Genomic DNA, 16,858 nt, shown 5'->3' with positions numbered 1-16,858 from the left:
AGAAACTAAACACCAAAGTTGCATTGTCTTAGGCCAAGTCACACAAAGTCCTGAGATACCTGCAATTAATATCCCAGTGTCCTAGCTATTTCACTGCATTATTCATCTCTTGTGGCAGTGTTGGAGGGCTGTGATTGAGAAAACTTCTGAGGGATTTTTGACGTTAAGGTGTACAATTCTGCAAGTACAACCTGAATCTCCCAGAATGGGATCCTATTTCAGGAAAACGGCATGGCATAGTGCATAGAGCACTGGTCTGATAGTCAAAAGGTAATGGATTCTAATCGCAGCTCCACCATTTGTTTGCTGTGTGACCTTGGGCAAGTCACTTCACTTCTCTGTGCCTCAGTTACCTCATCTGTTAAATGGGCATTGAGACTGTGAGCCCCAGATAGGACAGGGACTGCGTCCAACCTGATTTGCTAGTATCCACCTCAGTGCTTAGTACAGGGTCTGGCACATAGTACGTGCATAACAAATGCCACAGTTATCATTATTATTATTAACAAGGTAGTATTTCACCCATACTGAGCTTTTCTAGCTACACCTTAAAGAAGTTAAAAACTAAATATAAAACATCATTGTTCATTCGTGGGGTATATTTATAACATATCAGTCCCAATTAGAAAAGAAGGTTGTGCCTCTTTCGAAGACAATGGAATTGCTCTGTGAAGTGAGGTTAAAAGAAAACACTCTTAATTAACCTTAAAGCAGAAAAAGCAACTGAACAGAAATACAAATAAGCGCTCAATAAATACAATTGAATGAATGAATGAAATACAAATAGTTACTCATTTTATTGGAAATTTGTTCTTTCCTCATTATGATCTTGTGGATTTATGGGAGAACAAAAGAATGGTACAGAAATATGAGTGCTCATTTTAATGCCAAATGCTTCAGACAGATAGGGTCTCATGCTTTCTAAATGTACTCCAGCCATGCAGTTTTAATGAAAGAGTCACATTTTTCTTTATTAAGGCAGAAATATAATTTCTTATAAAATAATTGTTACATTCTTTTAAAACAGAAATATGAGCAGCATGGCTGACACTATTTGATGCTTTTTCGCTGCATTTGGAATGGTTTTGCTTTATGACAGACTGGGAAAAGATCCCCTGTGCTTCTAAAATTTCTTTAAGTTTTGAAACTAAACTGTGATTTTAAACATTCCCCACTGTCACTACAAATAACAGCAAATACGAAAGTAAACCATTGACAGATCACCTAAAGTAACCAACTATCTCCATTACCTTTACAGCCAAGGTGACTGTGGATTTTAAAGTTTCCTGTGGACTCAAACATGAAAATAAAAAATAAAAGGCAGGCAAGCAGTCTACTATATAGCAGGCCCTGAGAAGAATTGAAAACCAAAACAACCTACCTGGAGCCTGAAAAATGAGCACACCTGTCGAAAGTAGAAGACCTTGAAACATGCTGAATGATTCCAGAAATGAGATCCTCCTGCTTGCCTGCCTCTCTGAGCTTCCTTCTGTCTGAATCCTTTCTGTGAGAGAGAATGAGGCTTCAGGGTTCATTCTTCTCCCGACACGGAGAAGCTCTTTTTAAAGGTGTTGCACAACTTTCAGGTAACAACAATGTGATTGCAGGTGGGAGCAGTGACTGGAGAGTGAGTGGCATTTGAATGACCTCACCAAGCCTGTGCTCTCATTCCCCCACCACTCCACATTAAAATAAGTGGTTCCAAGCACCCTCCCCGAATCCAAACACATTGCAGAAATTTATCATACACCTTGCAGGAATGTGGGGGGCCCACTTTGGCCCAAACGAGGGATATTTTGTTTTGGGTTTTTTTTTTCAATTTTACCAAAATGGTTTGAGATTCTTTACTTAGCCCAAACTGAATGATTTCTAGTCCAATGAAGGATGACCTTTAGTTTGATTTCTGGGGATGCAGAGTGGTGAAATCAACGCTGGGTCTGTTACGGAGTAATTGGAAGCCCTGGAAGCACTGCACAAACCATGAATCAATCATTTGCATTTACTGAGTGCTTACTGTGTTCAGAATAACTGAACAAATCACTCAGGAGAGTACAACAGAGCTGGTAGACATGTTCCCTGCCCACAGCGAGTTTACAGTCTAGAGAGTGATCTCTGTTGTATAGGGAATTGGACCCAGTGGCAGGTTTCCCTTCAGGCCCTTACACCCAGCCTTAGACGCAGAGCAAGTTAATTACTTTCCCTGTGCCTCAGTTTCCTCATCTGTAAAATAGGAATAACATTTCTCCCTCCCACCCTCATAGACTGCAAAGCCCCATGTGGAACTAAGACAGTGCTATGATGTGATTATCTTCAGTCTACTCTAGCTTTTAACACAGAACTTGGCACAATAAATAGTAAGCACTTAATTTGGGCCATTATCATTATTATTATAGTCCATACATATTCTACATTGGTCATTAACAGAATTGTGACCAGACACTGAAAGGAGAAAAGACATTTTCTGTTAAATTTTTTAATGATGGTTTTGCCTTAATTCTGTCTTTGTGTGTGCTGATACTGCAGGGAGACTGTTCCAAGTGAGAAGTTGCCAGTATAGCTCATGAGAAAGAGAGTGTTTTGATCTGTAAGACAGCCTTGGATGGGAATAGGGACTAGAGCACCCTAATAATTAGATGGCCATTGAAACTCTCCACTCTATTAAGGCAGAAAGGATTCTTCTGGGTTATGAAAACCAGGAATCAGGTAAAAAATTATGAGTTTCTGACCAAAAAGCAGCTGAGGCATCTGGGAGAGAGCTGTTTCATGGACTTTCAGGAAGTAGTGGCAGGAAGACTGAGTAGAGGCTGGTAGTCCATATGTCTGCTGTGTAACCTTGGGCAAGTCACTTAACTTCTCTGAGCCTCAGTTACCTCATCTGTAAAATGGGGATTAAGAGTGTGAGCCCCACATGGGACAACCTGATCACCTTGTATCCCCCCCAGTGCTTAGAACAGTGCTTTGCATATAGTAAGCGCTTAGCAAATGCCATTATTATTATTATTACTCTCCCTGGTTCTCTTTTTTCTCTCGCTACAAACTCTTCTGGGCCTACTTTCTGGCTGCCTCTCCCATCTCCACCACTGGGACTCTTGTTTCCGGAGCTCAAGCAAGCAATCATTGGTATTTATTGAGCTTTTACTGTGTACTGAAAGCTTGGGAGAGTACAATACAATAGAGGCAATAAATACAATCCCTTCCCACAAGAAGCTTACAGTCTAGTGGCCCGTGTCACTTGATTCTAGTTTAAATCACTTGAGGTTCTTAGACTCTGGCGAGCACTTTGATTCTGAGATGTCGACGACCATCCAGTTACAATTCATTGTGAGTGATAGTCTTCAGTGGATGGCTGGATGGCAGGTTGTTGTCATGGTTTTATTATTGCCCTTTTCAAGTTCTCACCTTGGCGATCTGCTTTTACTGCATTCAGGGATGGAGAAACTCCTCACCATCAGCTTTAAAACAGTCAATCACCATATCCCCTCTTACCTCATCTCACTACTTTCCTACTACCACCGAGTCCACTCACTTTGCTCCTCTAACGCTCACCTTCTCACTGTATCTTGATCTCATGATCTCACTGCCAACCTCTTGCCCAATTCCTGCCTCTGGCCTGGAATGGCCTCCTTCCTCAAATCCGACAGACAATTACTCTCCCCCACTTCAAAGCCTTATTGAAGACACATCTCCTCCAAGAGGCCTTCCATGACTGAGCCCTCCTTTCCTCTTCTTCCTCTTCTTCCTCTTCCTTCTGGGCCACCCTGACTTGCTCCCTTCATTTGCCTAGCCCTCCAGCACTTATGTACATTATCTTTAATTTATTTATTTATATTAATGTCTGTCTTACCTCTAGATTGTAAGCTCACTGTGAGCAGGGCATGTAAGCAGCATGGCTTAGTGGAAAGAACACGGGCTTGGGAGTCAGAGGTCATGGGTTCTAATCCCTGCTCTACCACTTGTCAGCTGTGTGACTTTGGGCAAGTCACTTAACTTCTCTGTGCCCCAGTTACCTCTTCTGTAAAATGAGGATTAAGACTGTGATCCCTCGTGGGACAACCTGATTACCTTGTATCTACCCCAGCGCTTAGAACAGTGCTTGGCACATAGTAAGTGCTTAACAAATACCATCATTATATTATTATTACTATTATTATATTATACTCACCCAAGTGCTTAGCACAGGGCTCTGCACACAGTAAGCACTCAATAAATATGATTGACTAACTCTTCTGTGTGCTGCCATAGGCCCTCAGGTTATTGCTGTCCGCTATGTTGGGTTCACAACTTTGCCAGTCCTCAGGTGAGCTCACTTCTGAACAACAAAAGTGTATAAGGAAAACCAATACATTTCTTACTGTGTTGCAGTGTGCTCAAGTTATTCCCCACGAACAACTGAAACTGGGATTAAAATAGGCTCAAGAACCTTACAGCATGAATATGAAAGTTCATTTTATTTTATTCCTGAAAAATTTCTGACTCCTCCCTTTCCCTTCCTCCTTTAAAATTTTGCTCCCATCCCTTCTCCTCCTCCTCCTCCTCCTCCATACTGAATGGCATTTTTCCATTTGCTGACTTGCAATTTTTACCTCAGCATCAGGTGAATTAGTCAGTACCATCAGGCCCTGGCTGTCCACTCTAATCCTTTTCCAAGGCTTGCAGCCCTGCCCTGAACAAAATGAGGTATGTGTGGTGGGTGGGAGAAGTGATAGCTATGGACTTAGGGGGACAGCACCCTCACCCTCACTCTTCATCCCACCCCTGAGGCTTGTTCCATGGTTAGGGGGACAGGGCTGCCAGCCAGGTAAGGGAGAGGGGTAAAGAGGGTGATTTGGTGGATGGAGGGGAAACAGTGAATTTAAAATTACAAGTAGAATAAAGAATCAATCAATCAATCAATACTATTCATCAAGCACTTACTGGGTGCAAAATATTGTGTCAAGTTCTTGGGAGAGTAGATTACAATAGAGTTGATAGGATCCCTGCCCACAAGGAGCTTTTATTCATTCATTCATTTATTCAATCATATTTATTGAGTACCCCTCTCAGGGTCACACCTGGAGAGTTCCCAGTACTCCACCATCTCGACTATAGGAGGGAGAGTCAGGCAGAGGCATGTCCATTCCATTCCTAGCTTGGGCAGCAGCTAGCAAATGGAAGGCAATCTGCTACAAATCAAAACTCACCTGTGCCGGGCAGCAGAGGCATGGGAGAGAATCAAGGGCAAAGACTCAGGTTTACTGTGCGGAAGGAGGAAATGGTAAACCGCTTTGATACTATTGCCAAGAAAACTCTATGGAAACACTAGCAGAACGATTGCAAATGGTAGTGGGGCTTTCTGGGAGAGATGCGTCCATAACATCGCTATGGGTCAAAGATGACGTGACAGGATAAGACAAGGCAATTTATTGAATGCTTACTGTGTGCAGAGCACTGTACTAAGCACATGGGAAAGTACAATACAACAATAAACAGTGACATTTCCTGCCCGCAGTTTGTTGATTGTAAAGAGACTGTCAGGTTAGTGAGTGGAGAAATTGAGTTTGGAGGTATAGAAAAGGGGTGAAGAAAGGTGTCAGGAACAGGGAATGGGGTGGAGTTAGAGGAGGAGGGGATGGAATGTGGTGAGAAAGGGAGTGAGTAGGAATTAGCTTCTCAATAGCATTCAGGCATAAGTGAGTCAGTTATCTCAGGATTGACCATACAAAGGTTGGGGGTGTCACCGAGTAGTGAAGATGTCCCCCTTGGGTGAACGTAATAATAGGGTGGTCTTATCTTGGACTATGGACAATTACTCTCCAAGAGGCCTTCCTTCAAAGCCTTCATGAAGTCAAATCTCTTGCAAGAGGCCTTTCCTGACTAAGCTCTCTTTTCCTTTTCTTCAACTCCCTTCTGCATCACCCTGACTTGCTTCTGTTATTCATTCCCCTTCCAGCCCCACAGCACTGTTGTACATATCTGTAGTTTATTTATTTATATTAATGTTTGCCTTCCCCTCTAGACTGTAAGCTGATTATGGGCAGGGAATGTGTTTGTTATACTGTACTTTCCCAAGCACTTAGTACAGTGCTCTGCACAAAGTGCTCAGTAATTACAATTGACTGACTGACTGACTATGGCAGCACTAAGTATTTATAAGGCTAGGATTTCCTTAAGACAAGATTAGGGACCCAGTATGTGTGATGTAGCTTATACTGAAAGGCCACCTATTAATTTAAATAGGACTATTTCCAAAAAGGGAAAATCAGAGTGGCAGGATTGGAGGATATTTGACCTCTTCATGTCTAGAACATTTTCTTTAAAGTCTCCATGTATGACTCACCAAAACTGCCCATGGTGAACTGCACATGATTCCTCCAGATAAATCAGTTCCCCATTTGGCAGGGGAGCAAGAAAAACAATTAGGAAACAATTATCCAGCTCTCTGGCAATCAGAGGAGAGTATTGCATTTCTACTTAAGCACCTAAAGCCCAAGAATATAACTATCACATTACACCTTTGAAAAGAAGGAAAAATAATCTCCTTGGGGATGCTTGTTGCTTATTGTAAAGCTGCCACATATCATTATTCCAAATGCCATTGTCTTCAAAAAGTGATTCTCCTCTATGTAATAGTGAAGGGGTAGGCTGTCCCAATGGCTTGCCCATTTGAAAATCAACTGTCATATAACATCCTGGGAACCAGAGAAGCATCATGGCCTAATGGATAGAGCACAGGCCTTCAAATCAGAAGAACCTGGGTTCTAAGCCTGGCTCTGCCACTTGTCTGTTGTTTGACCTTAGGTAAATCACCTCACTTCTCTGTGCCACAGTTACCTCAACTGTAAAATGGGGATTAAGACTGTGAGCACTATGTGGGGCAGGGACTGTGTACCACCCAATTACCTTTATCTACCCCAGGGCTTAGTACAGTGGCTGGCACATAGTAAGCACTTAACCAATACCACAATCATTATTATTATTATTATCATTATTATTACTATTAAAGTCAGGAAACACTGAGCCAGAGAATGGATTTTGTGGCATCAATGCAAAATCTAGAGTGAGCCTTAGTTTTATGAAGGTTTCCATTTCTAATAAAACAGCAAGTTCTGCTCTTAGAGTGCCCTGAAGTCAAACCTTGGAATGCCTGAGTGAAAATGAAAGTAAGGGGGGAGTTAATCCTTAACAGATCAAAGACATTGTGTTCATCCTGTTCTTTTGCTTTCTTTCTGCTCTACTTAATGACCATTTGGGCAATGGTTTGTTTGCACTATAGTGTATTATTACTACCTTTCTAATCCAATATTAACAGAAATCGCACCAATCACATTACACCTGAGTGTGATACACTGCTCCAAGTACTACCTGGCTAATTGTGTGATAAAAATTGGAACAATTCTACTTCTCTCCAAGAACTTCCCTAAAACCCAAAACAAGGTAAGTGTTCATAATAATAATAATAATAATAATAATAATAATAATAATAATAATGATAATGGCATTTGTTTAGTGCTTACTATGTGCCAAGCACTTTTCTAAGCACTGGGGGGATATAAGGTAATCAGGTTGTCCCACATGGGGCTCACAGTCTTAATCCCCATTTTACAGATGAAGTAAATGAGGCACAGAGAAGTTAAATGACTTGCCCGAAGTCACATAGCTGACAAGTGGCAGAGCCAGGATTAGAATCCATGACCTCTGACTCCCAAGCCCGTGCTCTTTCCACTGAGCCATGCTGCTTCTCTAAAAGAATATAGCAACACTACCACCAGATCAGAATAATGACCCATCCAGCCCAGGATTCCAAGACATTGACAAGATATTTGGAAGATTGCATGTTAATGGTTGCCCTCATTGACACTACCAACTCTGTTAAATTCTACTCTCCCAAGTGCTTAGTATGGTTCTCTTCACACAGTAAGTGCTCAAAAAAAATATCATTGATTGATTGATACCTATTTTAATTTTATTATTATTATCAAGTGCTGTCAAGTTGTTCCTGATTCATAGTGACTCTATGGATATATTTTATCCAGAAAGTCCTGTCTTCTGCCATAATCCGTAGCCTTTCTTACTGTTCTTCCGATATCGTGTTACGGTCTTTATCCATATAGCTGCTGGTCTACCTCTTCCAGGTTCTCCCTGGACTTTTCCTAGCATTCTCCAGAGAATTAGTCCTCCTGATTGTCCAAAATATGCTAATCTGAGTCGAGTCATTTGGCCTTCCACAGACGACTTTGGCTTAATTTCCTCCAAAATCAATTTGTTTGTTTTTTGGGCAGTCCATGGTATTCGCAAAAGTCTTCTCCAACACCACATTTCAAAAGAATCGATAATCTTTCTATCCTGTTTTTTCACTGTCCAGCTTCCGGAATCTGTACATTGGCATTGGAAACATAGAACTGACCATTTGTAGTTTTTTTAACATTTAGGGATATATTATTTAATATTACTAAATTGTCTCTTCTATGTCCCTAACTTTCTCTCTATTCATTCCATTACGAACAACCTAGCAGTGAATTTATCCATACCTCTCTAGATTTATTAATATTTTCTATCTGTACAACTTCCTATAGTAACCACTTCTATAGGCTGATCACCCTCCATGGAGGAAGCATTTTCTTGGGTTTATTTTCAACTTTCCCTCACAAAGAGGCCACCTACTGTGCTCACCCTGATCTTAATATTCTTGAGAAGGCTTCTTAGGGGAAGCAGCATGACCTAGTGGAAAAAATACAGGCCTGGGAGTCAGAGGACCTGTGTTCTAATCCTGAATTTGCTCCTGCCTGCTGGGTGACCTTGGGCAAGTCGCTTAACTTCTCTGTGCCTCATTTTCCTCTTCTTTTAAATGGGGATTCATTATCTGTTCTCCTTATCACTTAGACTGTGAGACCCAGGTGGGACTACCTCAATTATTTTTTTTTTATACTCATGCTTTCTTTCAACTTGTGTCTTTTCAGGCAGAAGAGTTCAAATTCTTTCAATTTACCTTCACAAGAGAGCATCTTCTTTTACTTGATTATCTTGATCACCCTGGTCTGAAACTGATTTGGCTTCTTATGTCTTCCCTATGATGTGACCAACAATGGACACAGTATTCCAAGCGGCTTTAGGTTTGTTTGTGCGTATGAGTGTGGATGGGAGGACTGCAGGGGGCACTGGGGAATTATATAGTGGCTAAAATATATTGTTCATTTTCTATCCTCTCTGGCACAATAAGAAATATTCAGTTGACCTTTTTGGCAGCTGCTGCACATTGGGCAATTGATTAATTAAAAATAGCAGCCAATAATGTCTCAGGTTCTCTTTCCTGAGTTCTGACAGATAGGTCTGAGCACATCATCTTGTAAAAATTTGGATTATTTTCCTTTGAGTAAATTACTTTGGATTACTCACAATAAAGTTAATCTGCCATTTTTCATCCCAGTCACTCAACCAAGGCCTTCCTGGAGTCGGTCTCAATCTTCATGTCATTTCACTGCTTGGAATTGTTTAATGTCATCTGTACATTTTTACATTCCATTGCCCCTTCCCTGCTCCATATTGCTAACAAAGCTGTATCTAGATTGCAAGCTCCTAGTGGGAACAATTTCCATGGTCTTCATTAAGTGCTTACTATGTGCCAGGCACCTTACTAAGCGCTTGGGTAGGTAGAAGATAATCAGGTCAGACAGAGTCCCTGTCTCCTATGGGACTCACAGTTTAAGGGATAATCAGGAATTTAATCTCCATTTTACAGTTAAGGAAACTGAGGCACAGAGCAGTTAAGTGTCTTGTCTATGGTCACACAGGAGAGAAGTGACAGAATTGGGATTAGAACCCAAGTCCCCTGAGTCCCAGGCCCATGCTCTTTCCATTACAACACACTGCTTTTCAATTTTGGCATAACCTGGGGAAGTGCTCTTCAAATCCCTTCCTGGCCCACCTAATTTCTTGTAAGTTCTTGGGTGGTCTTTCCCTATTTGAAGGGATAGGCTTTTCTCTCCTGTGACCTCTTTTACCCTGCCAATTAGCTAATCAGGATTTCAGTTGGGTTGCTCAGTGTTTTTGTTCTGTGGCCACCAATTTACCTGCTTCTCTTGAGATGGTGTTTTTCACAGCCTCCAGGCTGCTATGAAGTCACATGTTTTTGTTTACATGAGACTTGCCAATAAACTATCATGAATATGATAAAGTTTGAGCAACTAGTTGTCCAGCAAAAAAAGCCAAGCCATGAAAAAATGTTAACTTTTTGTTCAGGGCATGACCATTTGTTGGACTCCAAGCTTTCAAAGATGCCTCAGATCATAATTTCAAGCCAGGGAACTGAACTCCATGCATGTCACTTTAATGAGAGCTGGTCTCTGTCAGGATTATCAGATTGGGGCCTCAGGGTACCTCCCAAACACTCAGGACTCAGACCCAGAAATTTAGTTTAATGTACAGGAAAAGGAAAACTAAAACTGATCAAAATTACTACATGTCCCTAGGTATAAAGACTTCCATCAACACACAAACTGTTATAAGACTTTTTAAGCAAAATTTCTCAGTTATCCAGAAAAAGTTTGGAATTTGAGGACATACAAATGGACTTTCAAAATTCCTATTAACATGTTTCAACAGTCAGGCAGGTAGAGAAAGAGAGGAAGAGAGCGCTCTCCTGCATTTACATGAGAGAAAGCAGCATTGCTCAGTGGAAAGAGCTTGGACTTTGGAGTCAGAGACTGTGGGTTCAAATCCTGGCTACGCCAATTGTCAGCTGTGTGACTTTGGGCAAGTCACTTAACTTCTCTGTGCCTCAGTTCCCTCATCTGTAAAATGGTGATTAAGACTGTGAGCCCCACGTGGGACAACCTGATCACCCTGTATCTACCCCAGTGCTTAGAACAGTGCTTTGCACAGAGTAAGTGCTTAACAAATACCATTATTATTATTATTGTTATTATTATTTACAAAAGGAAGAATGTGACATTAGCCAGGGAAGGGTTTTTGGAGGAGATTTGATTTAATAATCAATCAATCAATCAATCGTATTTACTGAGCCCTTACTATGTGCAGAGCACTGTACTAAGCACTTGGGAAGTACAAATTGGCAACACATAGAGACAGTCCCTACCCAACAGTGGGCTCACAGTCTAAAAGGGGGAGACAGAGAGCAGAACCAAACATACCAACAAAATAAAATAAATAGGATAGAAATGTACAAGTAAAATAAATAAATAAATAAATAAATAAATAGAGTAATAAATATGTACAACCATATATACATATATACAGGTGCTGTGGGGAAGGGAAGGAAGTAAGACGGGGGGATGGAGAGGGGGACGAGGGGGAGAGGAAAGAAGGGGCTCAGTCTGGGAAGGCCTCCTGGAGGAGGTGAATAAGACTTTGGAGGTAGGGAGAGCCATCATCTGTCTCAGATCTTTTGACCCCATTGAATTGTTTCAAGTCAGCATACCCCATTTAGTCTCCATACCCAAACTACCTTTCCGTAATGACCAAACTGACACCCTCAACACTACCACCTCTCCTGAACTCAACTCTCTCGCTCCCTTATCCCTGCATCAGTCTTGTACCACTAACCCACAGCCCTGGATTACCTCCACAGACCACTTCCTTCACTCCTTTACATGAGCTGCAGAGTGCTTCTGGTGGAAATCTAGATATCAGGCCAATCTTGTTCACCTCAAGCTCAACATAGCGTGCTTTAACTCTGCCCTCTCCTCTGCCTGGCAAAATTATTTCTCCATCCTTATTGATACCTGTGTCCTTTGCCCTTGCCAGTTGTTCTGGATATTTAACTCCCTCCTCAAACCCCCTGCCTGCCTCCTCCCCACTCCTTGTCCCTAATGACCTGGCTTCCTGACTTCCTCTCCTCTGCCCCTTCTTAAACTCTCCAATCCTTCCCAGTAGTATCTCTAGAGGAGATTTGCTCAAATCCATCCCCTCCATATATGCATCCAAACCAGTCCCTTTGCACCTTATCAGAACAATTGTCCCCTCCCTTCTTCCCTCCCTGACCGCCATCTTCAACTGTTCACTTTTCAATGGCTTCTTCCCCACTGTCTTCAAACATGCTGATGTCTCCCCTATCCTAAAAAAACCCTCCCTTGACTTCACGGCTCCCTCCAGTTATTTCCCCATCTCCCTCCTACCATTCCTCTCCAAACTCCTTGAGAGAGTTGTCTACACCTGCTGTCTGAAATTCCTCCTCTCCAATTCTTTCCTTGACCCCCTCCAATCTAGTCCCCCCTGCCCCCAACCCCGATGTGGGCAGGGATCGTCTCTCTTTATTGCTGAATTGTACTTTCCAAGTGCTTAATACAGTGCTCTGCACACAGTAAGTGCTAAATAAATGCAATTGAATGAATCACCTTCACTCCACAGGAATTGCCTTCTCAAAGGTCACCAATGATCTCCTCTTAGCCATATTCAATGGCCTCTATACCACAGAGAAGTGAAGTGACTTGCCCAAAGTCACACGGTTGACAAGTGGCGGAGCCGGGATTAGAATCCATGAACTTCTGACTCCCAGGCTTCAGGTTGGACATAGTCCCTGACTCATATGGGGCTCACAGCCTCAATCCCCATTTTACAGATGAGGTAACTGAGGCACCCAGAAATGAAGTGACTTGCCCAGGGCCACACAGCAGATAAGTGCAGGAGCCAGGATTAGAATCCATGAACTTTTGACTCCCAGGTTCCAGCTCTATCCACTACGCCATGCTTCCTCTCTTATATTGGATGACCACCCCATCAGAGCACACCCAGCAATCTATGAGAAGGCCAGATTGTCATCAGACCTACCAAACCAAAATGGAAGTGATCACAAGTCTAGGAGAACAAAGACTAGGGAGACAGTTTTCTCCAGCTTTCTTGAAAGTAAAGTGCAGAAACAGTCACAAAGATTTGCAAACCCCTTGAGAGCACCTTTGGTAAACTACAATATAGCATTTTAAAGACTATTTCCTGTATTTTCTGTTTTGAATTATGCATTGTTTCACTGTATAAAATATTAGAAAAAGGTCTCATCACCTGAAGGATTCTTGAATTCTAGTCTGCTATTCTCTGAGAAATTAATTACCCTTTTGATCACAAGGAGTTTATACTTTAACAGGAGAGGCAGGAGACTACTGTTTATATTTTTACAGTATTTACAACTAGAGTGATCAAAATAATTAATTTAGTACACATGTACACGGGTGCTGAGAATGGGAGTAAGTACATTCCTAAATTCTAGAGATGACTGACAGAATGACATGTCAGTGTTTGGGGAGATTAGTCAGGGAAGGCTTGTGGCAGGAGGTGGGGTTTTAAGTTCAGGATGGGTAATAGGAGCAGGGAGGGGATTACTATTGGTTAATCCAAGCCTAAAAAGACCAAGGATATTTTGTTCTGTGACCATTGATTGCACCTGTTTTCACTCCCAGTTCTCAACAGAGTGACCTGCTGGGCTTATGAAGACTGGGCAAGAGAGTGTGGATGATTCAGGGCAAACCATCGCTACTACCACAAAAACAACTCAAGTACACGTACTGCTGGATTAAGGACACACCTTGCCCCTCTAGTCATTGGTGTCAGATCACTGTTCACTCAAATGGCCAGGAACCAGAAAAGGTCCACAACTGCATTTTCATGGACAGTGTGTTCAAGAGATTCTCAAGCACACTTACACTCATAAATGCAGCCTCATCATTGGTGGCATTGTCGATAACTTTAATACTGCACAACAGACCCAGAACCTGAATTTTGGGCTGAGTCCAATGCAAAGGCAACAAAGACTTCAGTGAACTGAAAAAGCACTATATCATTTCCTGTTACCAAAGAAAAGCAATATCAGTGGTTTCCCTAGGTAATATTGTTTCTGTCTTCTTGACATTGAGGCATCAGTAACCTCAAACTGATCATACAGTACCTAGTGAGTTTTCGGCCTCCTACTTCCTCCTACACATTCTTAGGGCACTCAAGCTAGAATGTCACATCCTTTTACCTCTGTCTTCTTAAACTGCTTTTTTTCGGAGATAATCAAAACCAGGGGAGTCCACAGGAGAGACTATCCTGAAGCCATAATCCTAGAAGCTAATGTCTGCTAGATCTGGCCTGCTTACATTAGGGAGTAGAAGCTGAGGCTGTATGGAGGTAAGGTAATGAAGATTTATGGAACACTGACGGTCTCAGCAGACTTCTTACAGAAAGAACACCAAGAGCGATGACAAACGATTTCCTTTCTCCTTTGTTGTCTCTGTTCACTTTCTGTCAATTTTGATTTACAGAAAACCTCCAGCTGTTTAATTGCATCATTGCAGATGCCAAGGCTGTTTCTACTCCTAAATTCAGTGGCAATGCCTGCAGTTTTTTTTTTTTTTGCTTTTCCTTCTCCTTTCATTGTTACCCATAGTCTTCAGCTTAAGAAGTGTCTCACTATCAAAAAGGACTCTTTTTATAAGATTGTTCTTATGAAAGAATTGGTTCCAATTTCCAACCTGTGAATGCATCTTTCAGGAACCCAATAGAGCCACAAGCCTGAAGGTGCCTGAATCTATCAGCCACTTTGCCTGAATCGCCAACCCATATTTCACTCCTCCCCAGTCAAAACACTCTTGAACCAATTTCTTTATTGAAGATGGATTATTTACTTCTCTTCCTATGGATATCAATATGAATTTCTATACTGATTCTTCATTTTCAGAAATGATACTCCTTACAAGGGAAATAATAATAATAGTTGTTGTATTTGTTAAACACTTACTACATGCCAGGCACTGTTCTAAGTGGTAGGGTAGATGCCACATGGGGCTCACAGTCTAAGAGGGAAAACAGGTATTGAATCTCCATTTTGCAGATGAGAGAACTAAGGCAGAGAGAAGTTAAGCGACTTGCCCAAGATCACACAGCAGGTAAGTAGTGGAGCTGGGATTTAGAAGCCAGGTCCTTTGACTCCCAGGCCATTGGTTTTTCTACTAGACCAACTCTAAAAAAATACATTCCCTTTTTGCAGGTAAGTCTATGAGAACACTTTCTATAGTACGTTCTATATTCAAAAAGGGTAAACTATTTCTTTCCAACGTATCTGGGAAAGAATAATCACATATGGGCTCTTCATCATTTTAACAAAAATGATCCTCATCCTCCTCCCAACACCCAATGACTCAAAACAGAAAATTGACACAATTATCTGGTAATTCAGATCATAAAAAAATTCCTCAGTTCAGGTCATGAAAGGAAAGTAGATACTGTTCTGGTATAAAGTTCTCAGAAAATTGCTTCAATTTTGCTTTACTAATGTAGATATGATCATTTCTTACTGCTCTTCCACTGTGCTCTGAACTTGGCTGCTTCCAGAAATAGAAAGAGCACTTCAAACATAATGTCCCTTAAATTCCTGGCCACAACTCTCAGTGCTGTTGTTGAGGAATAAGAGGGGATGAGACCATTATGATAGCTTTTTTTTGATGTTACTATTATTTAGTTATTCAATATGCACATGAAATGCATAAAATGAGAGGTAATAGATGAAATAGAAAGACTAAAAGTCAAAGCTAGCTCTCTTCCTCCCTTCAAAGCCCTACTGAGAGCTCACCTCCTCCAGGAGGCCTTCCCAGACTGAGCCCCCTCCTTCCTTTCCCCCTCCTCCCCCTCCCCCTCACCCTACCTCCTTCCCCTCTCCACAGCACCTGTATATATGTTTGTACATATTTATTACTCTATTTATTTTACTTGAACATATTTACTATTCTATTTATTTTATTAATATATTTTGTTTTGTTGTCTGTCTCCCCCTTCTAGACTGTGAGCCCGCTATTGGGTAGGGACTGTCTCTATATGTTGCCAACTTGTACTTACCAAGCACTTAGTACAGTGCTCTGCACACAGTAAGCACTCAGTAAGCTATCATCTCTATGCTCAACTATCATCTCTACGCTGATGACACCCAAATCTACATCGCTGCCCCTGCTTTCTCTCCCTCCCTCCAGGCTCGCATCTCCTCCTGCCTTCAGGACATCTCCGTCTGGATGTCTGCTCGCCATCTAAAACTCAACATGTCCAAGACTGAACTCCTTATCTTCCCTCCCCAACCCTGCCCTCTCCCTGACTTTCCCATCACTGTTGGCGGCACTACCATCCTTCCCGTCTCACAAGCCCGCAACCTTGGTGTCATCCTCAACTCCGCTCTCTCATCCACCCCTCACATCCAATCCATCACCAAAACCTGCCGGTCTCACCTCCGCAACATTGCCAAGGTCCACCCTTTCCTCTCCATCCAAACCGCTACCCTGCTCATTCAATCTCTCATCCTATCCCGACTGGATTACTGCATCTGTCTCCTCTCCGATCTCCCATCCTCCTGTCTCTCCCCACTTCAATCCATACTTCACGCCACTGCCCAGATCGTCTTTGTGCAGAAATACTCTCGGCATGTTACTCCCCTCCTCAAAAATCTCCAGTGGCTACCAATCAATCTACGTATCAGGCAAAAACTCCTCACCCTTGGCTTCAAGGCTCTCCATCACCTCACCCCCTCCTACCTCACCTCTCTTCTCTCCATCTACAGCCCAGCCCGCACTCTCTGCTCCTCTGCCGCTAATCTCCTCACCATTCCTCGTTCTTGCCTGTCCCGCCATCGGCCCCCGGCCCACGTCATTCCCCTGGCCTGGGATGCCCGCCTTCCGCACATCCGCCAAGCTAGCTCTCTTCCTCCCTTCAAAGCCCTACTGAAAGCTCACCTCCTCCAGGAGTCCTTCCCAGACTGAGCCCCCTCCTTCCTCTCGCTCTCCTCCCCCTCCCCATCCCCCCCACCTTACCTGCTTCCCCTTCCCATAGCACCGGTATATATGTATATATGTTTGTACATATTTATTACTCTATTTATTTATTTATTGTATTTGTACATATTTATTCTATA

The 16,858-nt window shown here is 42.3% G+C and overlaps 1 protein-coding gene and 1 non-coding gene across 2 annotated transcripts in view; one reads left to right on the top strand and one right to left on the bottom strand.

Annotated features, from left to right (window-relative positions):
* ADAM28 (ADAM metallopeptidase domain 28) overlaps nucleotides 1-1,450 on the bottom strand; it is a 64,501-nt gene extending 63,051 nt beyond the window's left edge. Inside the window, exon 1 of the mRNA XM_038746696.1 lies at nucleotides 1,382-1,450. Coding sequence (XP_038602624.1) covers nucleotides 1,382-1,433 — 52 coding nt within the window. The 5' untranslated portion in view covers nucleotides 1,434-1,450. The remainder of the gene's footprint in view (nucleotides 1-1,381) is intronic.
* Nucleotides 1,451-5,033: 3,583 nt separating this feature from the next.
* Nucleotides 5,034-5,170, top strand: LOC119929390. The gene has a single exon (XR_005451516.1). It is a non-coding gene; the product is annotated as a small nucleolar RNA SNORA7 (small nucleolar RNA).
* The last annotated feature ends 11,688 nt before the right edge of the window (nucleotides 5,171-16,858 follow it).

The sequence above is a fragment of the Tachyglossus aculeatus genome, chromosome 5, assembly GCF_015852505.1.
Source record: "Tachyglossus aculeatus isolate mTacAcu1 chromosome 5, mTacAcu1.pri, whole genome shotgun sequence".
In the NCBI taxonomy this organism is placed as follows: domain Eukaryota; kingdom Metazoa; phylum Chordata; class Mammalia; order Monotremata; family Tachyglossidae; genus Tachyglossus; species Tachyglossus aculeatus.
Note: the sequence above shows the minus strand (reverse complement) of the source record. Positions and strands in the feature narration are given on the sequence as shown.